Source organism: Nannobrachium achirus (assembly GCF_963921795.1).
Source record: "Nannobrachium achirus genome assembly, chromosome: 1".
NCBI lineage: Eukaryota > Metazoa > Chordata > Actinopteri > Myctophiformes > Myctophidae > Nannobrachium > Nannobrachium achirus.
In genome coordinates, this window is record NC_137810.1 from 58,305,138 (window position 1) to 58,318,173 (window position 13,036).

At 43.2% G+C, this 13,036-nt stretch overlaps 1 protein-coding gene across 11 annotated transcripts in view; it reads right to left on the reverse strand.

Annotated features, from left to right (window-relative positions):
• LOC308281460 (uncharacterized protein) overlaps positions 1–13,036 on the reverse strand; it is a 131,498-nt gene that overhangs the window by 8,263 nt on the left and 110,199 nt on the right. For 2 of the 11 annotated variants that reach the window (XM_080721658.1, XM_080721653.1), the window contains exons 4-13: positions 6,257–6,343; positions 5,394–5,525; positions 5,079–5,138; positions 4,535–4,627; positions 4,172–4,270; positions 3,834–3,893; positions 1,305–1,436; positions 990–1,049; positions 446–538; positions 83–181 (exon numbers count right to left, since the gene is read on the reverse strand). In XM_080721658.1, coding sequence (XP_080577784.1) covers positions 83–181; positions 446–538; positions 990–1,049; positions 1,305–1,436; positions 3,834–3,893; positions 4,172–4,270; positions 4,535–4,627; positions 5,079–5,138; positions 5,394–5,525; positions 6,257–6,343 — 915 coding nt within the window. Of the gene's footprint in view, positions 1–82; positions 182–445; positions 539–989; positions 1,050–1,304; positions 1,437–3,833; positions 3,894–4,171; positions 4,271–4,534; positions 4,628–5,078; positions 5,139–5,393; positions 5,526–6,256; positions 6,344–10,225; positions 10,397–11,189; positions 11,335–13,036 lie in introns of all 11 variants that reach the window. The other 9 variants (XM_080721660.1, XM_080721654.1, XM_080721656.1 and 6 more) reach the window with 9 other exon arrangements.

Genomic DNA, 13,036 nt, shown 5'->3' on the forward strand with positions numbered 1-13,036 from the left:
CATACAAACATTGCATACAGTGGTACCTTTCTGACACTAATGACTGTACAGTTTTCAGTTTAAATCAATTTCTTTATGTAACCTTTTGACTGCGTAGACTCCATTTCTGTGTCTTTCTCAGGGCCTTTATTTGCGTCTGGTGGTTCATCATGGTCTCCGTCTACTTCATTCTCTGATGTGCCTGTGTTATAAAGGTTGTTAAAGATAACATGTTTTCACGTTATGAGCTTTGTGTATTCAAGATAAAATAGCTGTTGCTAACTCCCTGTCTCACATGCTCGCTAATAGTGGCAGGCGGTCAGTTGGTTCTGATGCAGTTACTAACCCACACACAACCCTGCTGTTCACTTCAGTAGCATCTGTTCATTACGGAGAATAAATGCTCCTCAGTCTCCACCATTGTTGTACGTGTCCTAATCAATGCACAATGGCGAACACAACCTACCCAGTGATGATGCTTCCAAAAGGTCACTCTCCTTACTGCTGTGGTCTTCTTCTGGTGGAGGTTCTTCTGGTGGTGCCATCTCAGGCTGACTGACTGTAAGAAAGAGAAATGGAGAGTCACTATGACTGACTTTAAGAAAGAGTAATGGAGAGTCACTATCAGGGAGAACAGCGATTTCTACTTCTGTTCAGAAAAGGTAAACTGTCGGCTCCAGTTTGGTTTCTGCAGCCTAAATGACTACATGTGACCTTTTTTGTCCACATTTGCCTGTGTTCTCTGTCATACATGTATATGTGGGCACAACAGGGACAGGCAAATACACACAACATAATATCCATCAGAAGGTAGAGAAACAATGGTACGATAATGATTTAGAAGACACTGTAGCACCTATCAAAACTAAGTTATGAAGAGCTTTATAAAAGAAATGCGCAACAGAATAAAGAGACATGGCACAAAGCGTATAAAATGCGCTGTCAAATAAAACATTAAGGAAATTACAATTCATAAAAAGAATTGACATAAAATCAAGATTCACCATTACCTTGATCTCCAGCATGAGTGTCTGGGTTCTTTATGACACCGTCAGGCTTGTCTGTTGAACCTGTGGAGGTGATGGAGAGTTTGGAGAAGCCGGTTTAAAAAAAAGCAGGCGTAAGGAAGAGACACATTGGTAAAGATAAACAACATTTTGACATTTTCCCTCAAAAAATCTAATATTTACCAGAAAGTAAATAAAAAAAATATATATGAATAATAGTGTGAATAAAGCTCACACTCTCAGCGCATTGTGATGCGCTATTTTCGCTATTTTCGGCAAAGTTTTTAGTTTAAATAGATTCCCATAGGTTAACTTTACCATTTAATTCATGCCTGGACTCCGTTTCTTTGTCTTCCTCAGAGTCGCTGCCTGTGTCTCTTGATTCATCACGGTTTCCATGTTCTTCACTCTTTAGTGGAGCGTCAATCTCCGTACTGCCGGGGTCTTCTTCTGATGGAGATTGTGAAGCAAAGGAGAGTACACTACATTAGCCTGTGTGTTCTTCTATGAGAATTAAAGGCTACATCGCTATATAAGGCTGACTGTCTGTAGGACAAAGTCATGGAGAGTCGCAGATTTCCTGACTGATCAGAAATTTCTACTTCTGTTTCAGAACTGGCAAATTGTCAGCTCCAGCTTCAGACTGTCCCTTAACTCGTGAGAGGAAAAAGACGAGAAGCTTGAAGCCAGAGACAATCGCTAAAGGCAATTCACTCACAGTATTTAGACATATTATGGTATTAAGCCCTGAAGTTCGATTTGTTTATGTGTGCTACACACCAGAGTGCCTGTGTGCGTGTATGACAGGCACAGTTCCAGTTTGATTTCTGAAGCCCAAATGACTACATGAGACTTTTTTTGTCCACATTTGCCTGTGTTCTCTGTGTCATTATGTGTTGACAGCAGTAACAGCTGTCAACCATAACTGTCTAACAATGTCATAAATAATACTGAGAATACTAATAAATCATCGAAGTACAATACATAAACCCAGGATACATAAAAACAAAGTTTCAAATGTAAAAAAGAAAATCCTTTCCCATCAAGATTTGGTGGGCCCCCTGTAGTAACTCTGAGGACCCCCCAGGACCTCAGAGTTACACAGTGGACCTGACTAATAGAGAGGGACTTCTTAATGGAATTAAAGCGCAGAGAAGTTGGATTTAACCTGCACGACCGTGTCAGTGACACGGCGTGTCACTGAACTGTTTCTAAAGAAAGAAAGGAGGATGGATTTTGTCTTTAAATGATGGATGTGAGCTGCCTCCTACGCACTGTATTGCCATTCACCATGGTGAGTTTAATCCATGTTTATATAATTTTGTTGTTTTGCTATGCTGATTCATTCATTGTTTTGTATTTGTTCTTATTGCTGCCAGCCGTGGCCCTGTGTGTGCATGTGTGTGCGAAGCTTGGTTCAGTTCAGTTGGCTGGAAATGGGAAATGTGTGTGTCTGGGTCAATTTGGGTAAAAAATAAATTAATGTCAGTCAACTGCGAATCAACTGTCAATTTTCTTTACTCCTAAATTAACTAAAGATCCTCCTTTAACGAATTCATCCATATGCTTCTTGTTTCAACACATTGTTTATTCATTATATCATATTAATGTTCCGCGTTTTTCCTTGCTCATCCATCCTGCGTTCTGCGCTCAGCTGTGAGTGTGTGTGTGTGTGTGTGTGTGTGTGTGCACGCACTGCAGCGTGTAACTAGTCTCAGAAGCTTGGCTGTGATGAGGCCTGTTGAATCATGTGTATATCAACATATATTTTGCGTGCTTTTGTGTTGTAGGCTATGAAAATATGGTTGTGACTGAGTTTATTGTTGTATCGGGCTCTGCTGCTAGTGCAGGCAGCAGCACTCTGTACGGCGCAATATTGGCAGATCGTATGCGAAGGCATGTGCACGTGCGCGGGTGCGCGTGCATGTGCACGTGCGTGCATATGCGCAGCAGCCATGGCGAAGGCCCGGGTATTGAACCCACGGTCCGCCACTGAAACCAATCATCAAGGACGATGATACACGAAAGAAGAAGGACCCAGATCTTCAACGCATCCGACCTCAAGATTGCGAAAGGAAAAAGACGGGAAGCTTGAAGCCAGAGACAATCGCTAAAGTTAATTCACCCACAGTATTTAGACATATTATTATTATTATTATACAATACATATTATGAGGTCCTAAAGTTCGATTTGGTTATTTGGTGCTACACACCAGAGTGCCTGTGTGCGTGTATGACCACATAAGTTCTTTCTTACGGTTGTTATATGTTGTCGCGTTATGAGGTTTGTGTATTCAGGCTAAAATAGCTGTAACTATTTTAGATCCATCTAAAAAAATAGAATATTGTGTAAAAAAGTATTGCAGATGCCATAGCACCCAAAATCATTACTGACATTTCTCTATTATCCTTCTATTAAATCCTTGTTTGAGTGGTCTTGTGTAATATTGTAATATTTTGAAATATGGACTTTTGATATTCGAGAGCTGTATGCCATAAAAGATTTACAAAAGAATAATTCACTGAATGTGCAATGTATCTAGAATATATGAAGCTTTCAAGAAATATATTAAAGTTTCAAGAACATTTACTTTTACACAATATTCTTTATTTTTTTATGGATCTGTACCTACATGCTCGCTAATAGTGGGTGACGGTCAGAGAATGCGATTGTTGGTTCTGATGCACTGTTACTAAACCACACACAACCCTGTGCTTGAGCTTGTAGATTAGCTATTTTCGGCTCACACATACATACACACACTGCATACAGTAGAACCCTTCTGGTACAATTTTTAGTTTAAATAGATTCCCTTAGGTTAACCTTTTGATTCAGTTCACCATTACCTTGATCTCCTGCAGGACTTTCTTGGTCCTTTACGACACCATCAGGCTTGTCTGTTGAACCTGTGGAGAGTTTGGAGAAGCCGGTTAAAAACAGCAAGTTACACATTGGTAAAGAGAAACAACATTTTGACATGTTCCCTCAAAAGATTTTAATATTTAACAGGAAAAAAAAGGGGAAAAAAGCGATTATAGCCAATGTACACGCTCACACTCACAGTGCATTGTGAGCTTGTTGATTAGCTATTTTTGGCTCACACATACAAACATTGCATACAGTGGTACCTTTCTGACACTAATGACTGTACAGTTTTCAGTTTAAATCAATTTCTTTATGTAACCTTTTGACTGCGTAGACTCCATTTCTGTGTCTTTCTCAGGGCCTTTATTTGCGTCTGGTGGTTCATCATGGTCTCCGTCTACTTCATTCTCTGATGTGCCTGTGTTATAAAGGTTGTTAAAGATAACATGTTTTCACGTTATGAGCTTTGTGTATTCAAGATAAAATAGCTGTTGCTAACTCCCTGTCTCACATGCTCGCTAATAGTGGCAGGCGGTCAGTTGGTTCTGATGCAGTTACTAACCCACACACAACCCTGCTGTTCACTTCAGTAGCATCTGTTCATTACGGAGAATAAATGCTCCTCAGTCTCCACCATTGTTGTACGTGTCCTAATCAATGCACAATGGCGAACACAACCTACCCAGTGATGATGCTTCCAAAAGGTCACTCTCCTTACTGCTGTGGTCTTCTTCTGGTGGAGGTTCTTCTGGTGGTGCCATCTCAGGCTGACTGACTGTAAGAAAGAGAAATGGAGAGTCACTATGACTGACTTTAAGAAAGAGTAATGGAGAGTCACTATCAGGGAGAACAGCGATTTCTACTTCTGTTCAGAAAAGGTAAACTGTCGGCTCCAGTTTGGTTTCTGCAGCCTAAATGACTACATGTGACCTTTTTTGTCCACATTTGCCTGTGTTCTCTGTCATACATGTATATGTGGGCACAACAGGGACAGGCAAATACACACAACATAATATCCATCAGAAGGTAGAGAAACAATGGTACGATAATGATTTAGAAGACACTGTAGCACCTATCAAAACTAAGTTATGAAGAGCTTTATAAAAGAAATGCGCAACAGAATAAAGAGACATGGCACAAAGCGTATAAAATGCGCTGTCAAATAAAACATTAAGGAAATTACAATTCATAAAAAGAATTGACATAAAATCAAGATTCACCATTACCTTGATCTCCAGCATGAGTGTCTGGGTTCTTTATGACACCGTCAGGCTTGTCTGTTGAACCTGTGGAGGTGATGGAGAGTTTGGAGAAGCCGGTTTAAAAAAAAGCAGGCGTAAGGAAGAGACACATTGGTAAAGATAAACAACATTTTGACATTTTCCCTCAAAAAATCTAATATTTACCAGAAAGTAAATAAAAACAATATATATGAATAATAGTGTGAATAAAGCTCACACTCTCAGCGCATTGTGATGCGCTATTTTCGCTATTTTCGGCAAAGTTTTTAGTTTAAATAGATTCCCATAGGTTAACTTTACCATTTAATTCATGCCTGGACTCCGTTTCTTTGTCTTCCTCAGAGTCGCTGCCTGTGTCTCTTGATTCATCACGGTTTCCATGTTCTTCACTCTTTAGTGGAGCGTCAATCTCCGTACTGCCGGGGTCTTCTTCTGATGGAGATTGTGAAGCAAAGGAGAGTACACTACATTAGCCTGTGTGTTCTTCTATGAGAATTAAAGGCTACATCGCTATATAAGGCTGACTGTCTGTAGGACAAAGTCATGGAGAGTCGCAGATTTCCTGACTGATCAGAAATTTCTACTTCTGTTTCAGAACTGGCAAATTGTCAGCTCCAGCTTCAGACTGTCCCTTAACTCGTGAGAGGAAAAAGACGAGAAGCTTGAAGCCAGAGACAATCGCTAAAGGCAATTCACTCATAGTATTTAGACATATTATGGTATTAAGCCCTGAAGTTCGATTTGTTTATGTGTGCTACACACCAGAGTGCCTGTGTGCGTGTATGACAGGCAAACTGTCAGTTCCAGTTTGATTTCTGAAGCCCAAATGACTACATGAGACTTTTTTTGTCCACATTTGCCTGTGTTCTCTGTGTCATTATGTGTTGTATTTCTTTTAGCGTTTCTTGTATGCTGGCACTTGTTGCACATTACAACACATTTGTAAACAGACAATAAACTGACTTGAACTTGAACAAGCAAATACACACAACATAATATCCATCAGATGGTAGAGAAAAGATGGTAAGATAATGATTTATACATTGTAGTACTTAATAAAAACTAAGTTAGCGTATAGAATGCAGTGTCAAATAAAACATTAAGGAAACTGCCGGTAAACAATTCATAAAAATAATTGACATAAAATCAAGGTTCACCATTACCTTGATCTTCCGCAGGACTTTCTTGGTCCTTTACGACACTGTCAGGCTTGTCTGTTGGACCTGTGGAGGTGGTGGACTTTGGAGAGGCTGATAGAAAAAAGCAGGTATAAGGAAGAGACACTTTGTTAAAGTTTAAATATAACAAAATGTAATATTTTCCCTAAAATAAATCGAATATTTAGCATAGTTTAACAAAATATATAAAAAATAGTTAATATAGCCAATGAACAAGCTCACACTCAGCGCATTGTGAGCTTGTTGATTAGCTATTTTCGGCTCACACGTACATACTGTACACTGCATACAGTAGTACCTTTCTGACACTCCAATGACTCTACAGCTTTTGGTTTAAATCAATTTCTTTATCTATCTAGGTCGTCCTCAGACGAGCCCTCCATCGTTGTTTCCAGTCATCTCGGTTCTCCATACATCTGGCCAGCTCATTGGTGTTCTGTGTCCCTACGTCTTCCTTGAGTACGTCCACGTATGTTTTTGTGGGACGTCCTCGCGACCGGTGCCCATGTGTTGGCTCCCACAGTACCAATTTGCTGGCTGGAAGCTCCTGGTGTCTTTGGCAGTGTCCTGCAAGTCTCATTCTTCTGGTGGCAATTTTCTCGCTTACCCTTGGTATTCCCTCATACAGGCTCCTGTTGGTAACATGTGCGCTCCTGTCGATGTTGAGTACTGCACGCAACATTCTAGTGTAGCACCCATTTAGAGACTTCTGCAGGGTTGGCTTCAGGGTCCAGCATTCACTGCCATAGAGGAGAACAGACTCCACTGTTGCAAAGAAGAAGCTAAGTTTGGTTTGGCGGGGGAGGTTAGAGTTCCATACACTGTTCATGCCGTTCAGGGCCCTCCAAGCGAGTGCCTTCCTTACTTTGAGGTCTTTCTCAGTTGAGTCGAATCATGCGCCCAGGTACTTGAAGTCCTTGACTTCCTTCAACACAGCTCCTTCTGTTGTTGTCAGAGGTGAGTGATCAGGTAGGTTGTAGGTGATAACCTCAGTTTTCTTAGCATTTAGCCTGAGACCAACTTTGGCACACTCTATCTCCACCCTGCTCAGGAGTTCTTGTGCTTGTTCCATGCTGTCGGAGAGCAGGCTGATGTCGTCCGCATAGTCCAGGTCTGTCAGAACTACTGCGGGATGCCGCCTTGACCTCCTTGGTGTTAGCGTGAAGCCAAGCTCTTGTTCTCGTCCACCTATGGCTTTCCTGAGCGCATAATCTAGAACTATGATGAAGAGGTAGGGGGCCAGGGTGTCTCCTTGCATTACACCAGCTCGGATGTCAAACGCTTCACTGCTGCCGTCTGGGGTCACCACTTTGGCCCTTGTTCTTGCGTACATGGTCTCGATAGCCCGGAGAATATTGGGAGGGACATTGTAGGCCTCAAGGATTTTCACCATCTTGCTTCTGTGGATAGAGTCAAAAGCCTTTTTGAAGTCAATGAAGCACAGTACAGCTGCTAGGTTGTCCTTTTTTACCTCCTCTATTAATCTCCTTAATGCCAGGATCTGTGCTACGGTTGTTCTCTCCTCTCGAAAACCATTTTGGTTCTCTCTCAGGTGAGGGTCGATGGCATGCCGTATCCTGTTCAGTATCATTCGGTTGAAGACCTTAGCAGTGATACATGTCAGGCTGATGCCTCTGTAGTTGTCTGGCTTTGAGAGGTCCCCAGCTTTAGGCACCGGGATGATGTTAGACAGAGACCATATTTCAGGTTGCTTGTTGTGCTGTAGAGCATTGTTGCAAAAGTCTAGGATGAGGTTGTCTAGGTCGCAGTTCTTCAAGACTTCTGGGGGTATGCCATCCGGCCCAGCGCTTTTTCCCTCCCTCAGGGTGGATTTTGCCCTGGCGAGCTCGCTGATTGTGAAGGGTCCATCGTCGATGTTCAGGCCCTGGAGGACTGCTGGTATATTTTCCTCTTCTCCCTCTTCCACTGATGTTCCCAGGAGCCTTTGGAAGTGGTCGAACCATGTTGCCACTCTCTCTTCTGGGATGTGTCCCTCAACCTGGCCCTCCTTGGCCCTCTTCCGCCCTGTCATCTCATTTATTACCTTCCAGGCCTCCCCGTATTGCCTTTCACCTTGCGCTGCCTGCACTCTTCGCACGCTTTCCATCACTTCCTCCCCTTTGATGGTGTCGTAGGTGCTGAAGAGAGACTGTTTGGCTTCGTTCAGTGTCTCGCGACCCTCCTCTGTTGGTTCCCGCTCAAAGTTGAGTCGTGCTTCCTCCATCCTGCCTCGTGCTGCTACAACCTTCGGATGTCTGGACCGTGGCGGTGCTCTTACTCTGTTCAGCACTGGTACGCACAGTCTGGTCGCCTCCTCATTCGCTGTGATGAATCTCCCATATTCACGGCTAGGCTCCTCTCCCCTATCAAGCTGCCGAAAGCGCTTCCTGACTTCCTCCGTGTACCTGGTTTGAAGGCCCGGATTGGTCGTGAATGCCTTCCAGTCATGCCGAATCTTGGGGCTTGGCTTGGGGACCCTGAGGCTCAGTCGCACCCTCATGGAGACCACACGGTGATCAGAGCCTACAGAGCTGAACGTGCTGTATGGCTCAGCGTTCAGGATGGAATTCCTCCACTTTTGCCTCACTAGGATATAGTCCAGCTGATATAGCCTAGGTTGCTCCCCCGGACGTGAGGCTCGGTCTCGGAAAGTCCATCTCTTCCCTGTTCTCTTCCGGAACATGGTGTTCGCTGCCAGGAGCTGGTGTTCCATGAGAAGGGCTGTGAGGTATGTTCCGTTGCGGTTGGTGGACTCATGGTATGGGAATGGTGCATCCTCCTGTCCAATCCTGGCGTTGAAGTCGCCAAGGATTGCCAGGAAGTTGTGCGCTGGGACACCTCGGACTGCTGTTGTGAGGTCCTCGTAGAACTCCTCAACATCCGTAGGTGGTGCCGTGTTAGTGGGCGAGTACACCACTATGACTGTTGTTACTGGGTTACCTGCGAACTCAGCAATGAGGATCCTTTTGGTGTGCTTGTGAACCCGTTGGAGGGCCCTGCGCGCCAGAGACCCCAGCAATAGTCCTACACCCCCTGTTGCAGCCTGGGCCCCGTTTCGCCACGCAGATGCAGTGATGAACGTGCGTTTCTCCACTTCGCTGTAAACTATCTGGTCGTCAGTGTGGACTCTTCTGTGTTCCTGGACTCCCAGGATCTCTACCCCCTGTTCTTCAGCACAATGTGCCAATTCCACCAGTCTAGCTTCTTCTCTCACTGTGCATGCGTTGAAGGTCCCCATTACAAATGGTCTCCGACAACGCATGAGTGCATTGGATGGGATGCTGTGGTCAGACAGAACCCTCCCTCGTTCCCGTGGGTTTGAGGTCCTGTCGTCATGATGCCCTCCTGAAGGGGGACCAGCACCACCATCCACCGCGGTGCTCCTGCGGACTCCCGCCGCTGGAAGTATAGGATTTGGGATGACTTTGTTCTTCATGGTTGGCTTTTCAATGCTAGTTTAAGGACTGTGGGGTCGCAAATTCTCACAGTCCTGGTTTTTACCTCAGAGTGACCTTCTCCTAGGTGGGTTGCCTACCATGGCTAAGAGCCCCACCCGCCCTGACTGATAGCTCAGATTGCCGGATCTGAATGGTCCACATGCTGATGTTTTAACTCACTGAATGGTTCTAATTCAATACAAGTGGTTCTAATTCAATACAAGTTCTAAAGTGTCGAAGTTCTCACCTGAGTTGCTCTGTGTTGGTTTCCACCAGCTGTGTGTCCCATGTTTCCTGTCTGAGCCATGAGTGAGCATGTCTTTTCACCTGCCCCATTTATATGCAGGTTGACATGCATATTAGTTGGAACATGTGAGAAGAGGCAGCCACTCACAGAGTCAGATGTGAAACAAAGGATTTTCAGCTGAAACCCCCCACAGAAACTCAAACCTAGTTCTAATTCTAGCTCAGAAACCTAGTTCTAATTCAATACAATTATAAATGTCAAAGTTCTCACCTGAGTTGCTCTGTGTTGGTTTCCACCAGCTGTGTGTCCCATGTTTCCTGTCTGAGCCTTTTGATCTTTTGACTAGTTGACCTTTTGACTGCGTAGTCCAGGGTTTCCCAAAGTGGGTGCCATGGCACCATAGGGTGCTGTGATTCCAGTCCAGGGGTGCCTCAGAATAATCTGATAATATTTGGAATTTATCAATATCACTACATCAATATCACTTCACTATACAAAAAAGACCTGATTTGCACTGTACTTGATGAGTTCTTTTTCCATCTACAGCTAACTCTCTTCACCAAAAATAGCAGATGTACAAGCTCAACGTGACGCGTTGTGAGCTCGAGTCAAAAAAGTTTGGAAACCCCTGGCATAGACTCCATTTCTGTGTCTTTCTCAGGGCCTTTATTTGCGTCTGGTGGTTCACCATGGTCTCCGTCTACATTATTCTATGATGCAGTGCCACTGTTAGGCCTAGGCTACACGAATCTGGATCTTTCTGAATCTGGACCTTTCTTTGTGCGATTGGGGCTTGCAGCCACACGAAACTGGAGATTTCTGCCACTAAACCGGATCTTTTTGAAACCAGATAAACAAGTGAAGATTTACCAAAATATCCGATTCTCAGTGGATCCGTGTAGGCATGGATTTTTTTTAGACCTAGATATTTTGGTTGTGTGGACATGGATATCTCAGTTTAGAAAAAGATCCAGATTAGTGTAGCCTTGGTCTTAGAGAGACTGCACCCTCTCCGTCTCTCTCAGCTCACTTCTCGCTCTCTTCTCCCGATTATCGATTCACGCTCACTCGGCTGATTGCCGAGGTCATATTAGATCACATCGGATTTCAAAACTCCTACAACTATTCTGAACAAGTTCCATGATCCTGTCATCGCCATCGTTCCAATATTGTCTAATCATTTAATCATACAAAACACCACACTGAAATGTCAAGTAACCAGGACACGTCTTACGCTGCAGAGTAGTAACGCAGGAATCTTCTGTTTGGGTCATTTCCTGGTCTTCAGCATTTTCTGAATGATCATCCTTTTCCTGGACTTCCATCTCATCTGTGTCATCACCGTCAAGCGTTGCTCCTACAGTCTCCACTTTGATGTTCTTGTTGGGGGATTCAGTCAGAGAAATGTAATTTACACAACCTGGAACGCAGGACTCATACAAATATACAATAGGCTACTTATACACATAAAAGTTCTGAAGGCTACAAGTGATATGAATTGATTGATTGAAGACTTTATTAGAAGTTCGCATAGGAAAAGGTACAGTTTCATGACGGTACAGTTCACTGGTACAAGGTCTACTAAAAGGAGATCCATGAAAAGACTAAGCTTATTTCCACAGGAAACCATTTAAGTATCTCATATAACATTGAATGACAGACGAATAGAACACAGTACTATGAGAAAAATTAGAGAATAAAAAAAACATGCTAGAACAATTGACATTTAAGGCCTATTTATCTTTACAATTGCTAGACAATTATGGGCACAAAAAAAGCCAATTTAACATTGAAGTGTCCACAGGTGCCCACTCTTCTTGTATCCAATGCACTATACTGTCCACCACTGGGCCTTACCTGGCGGAAGAATCTCTGTGAGTGTGCCATCATTCATTCATTCAATATTTATTTATTCTCGAAGTTACAGCTGAGTGGTTAGACTCATTTTCAGTGTCGTCGAGCAGTACATTAGAGGTGTCAACAACATCAATGTTGATAAAACAAAAACAAAAAACACATTACATTACAGAAATTGAAATATAGTGAATAATAAAAGGCATATGTGGCATATAAAAGTAGAAACAAAAAAGTTAGAAACAATTACATATTTCGCTTGGTTTGGTCACCAGTGATCTAAAGCGATTGAAAGGTATCAGAGTGGTCAACTTTAATGTTTCCTGCAAATTGTTCCATGTGGTGGGGCCACAGAAGCTGAAAGCAGTTCTACCAAAGTCTGAATTAACCGTGGGTACTTTAAAAGTGGGGAAACCACTCGATCGGGTGTGGTAGGGTCCAGCGGGGGCCCATTCCAAAAAAGCTGAAATATATTTAGGGCAATCTCCAAGTATGGCTTTATATAAATACAGATGCCAATGCAGCTCTCGTCTCTCAGTCAATGAGGATTGAGGACCATCCAACCTTGTTATACAGAAACAGAATACAGTGGTGGGTACATAAGTATCACCTGTAACAAAACGAATTGATGAATGATAGACAGAGTCCAAAGATTTAAGTGTGGATGTTGCGGCATGCCCATCAGGGTCTTCCATGATGGCAAGTGGAAGTGAGGGCTTTCAAAGCTACATTTGGACAGTGGGGTCAAGACAATAGGCTAAATTGCATAGAACTCATTGTCTTGGTTCGTTCCCATACCAGGGGCAGAATATATACTATACATTAAAAAAAAGTATAGACTATATGCTAGTAAGTAAGAAACCAAAAGTTCTCCACGTGTCATTTGCACAAGTATGAGTAATCGGTGTTTCGGTGCCGGAACTATTTTCTTATGCTGCGTGGTGATATTTTAACTCGCGTAGTAGTATTTTCAAGGAGGTGGTGCGGTTTTTGTCACATGGTCCAATAGGAGCCGCGTCTCGTTTCCATAGCTTCAGAACACAAACAACATGGCGGCGACAACATCTTCGAGCGAGGAAGAAGAAAGGAAAGCGAAAAGAAAAAAAAAAGCCTGCAAAAGTCCACAAAAAGGGGTCAAAACGGTGCTATATGCACCTTTTATCTGTCCTAAATGAAGACGTCCAGGATTTTACACAGACACGGTGGGAAATGTATAGAACCAGCCTA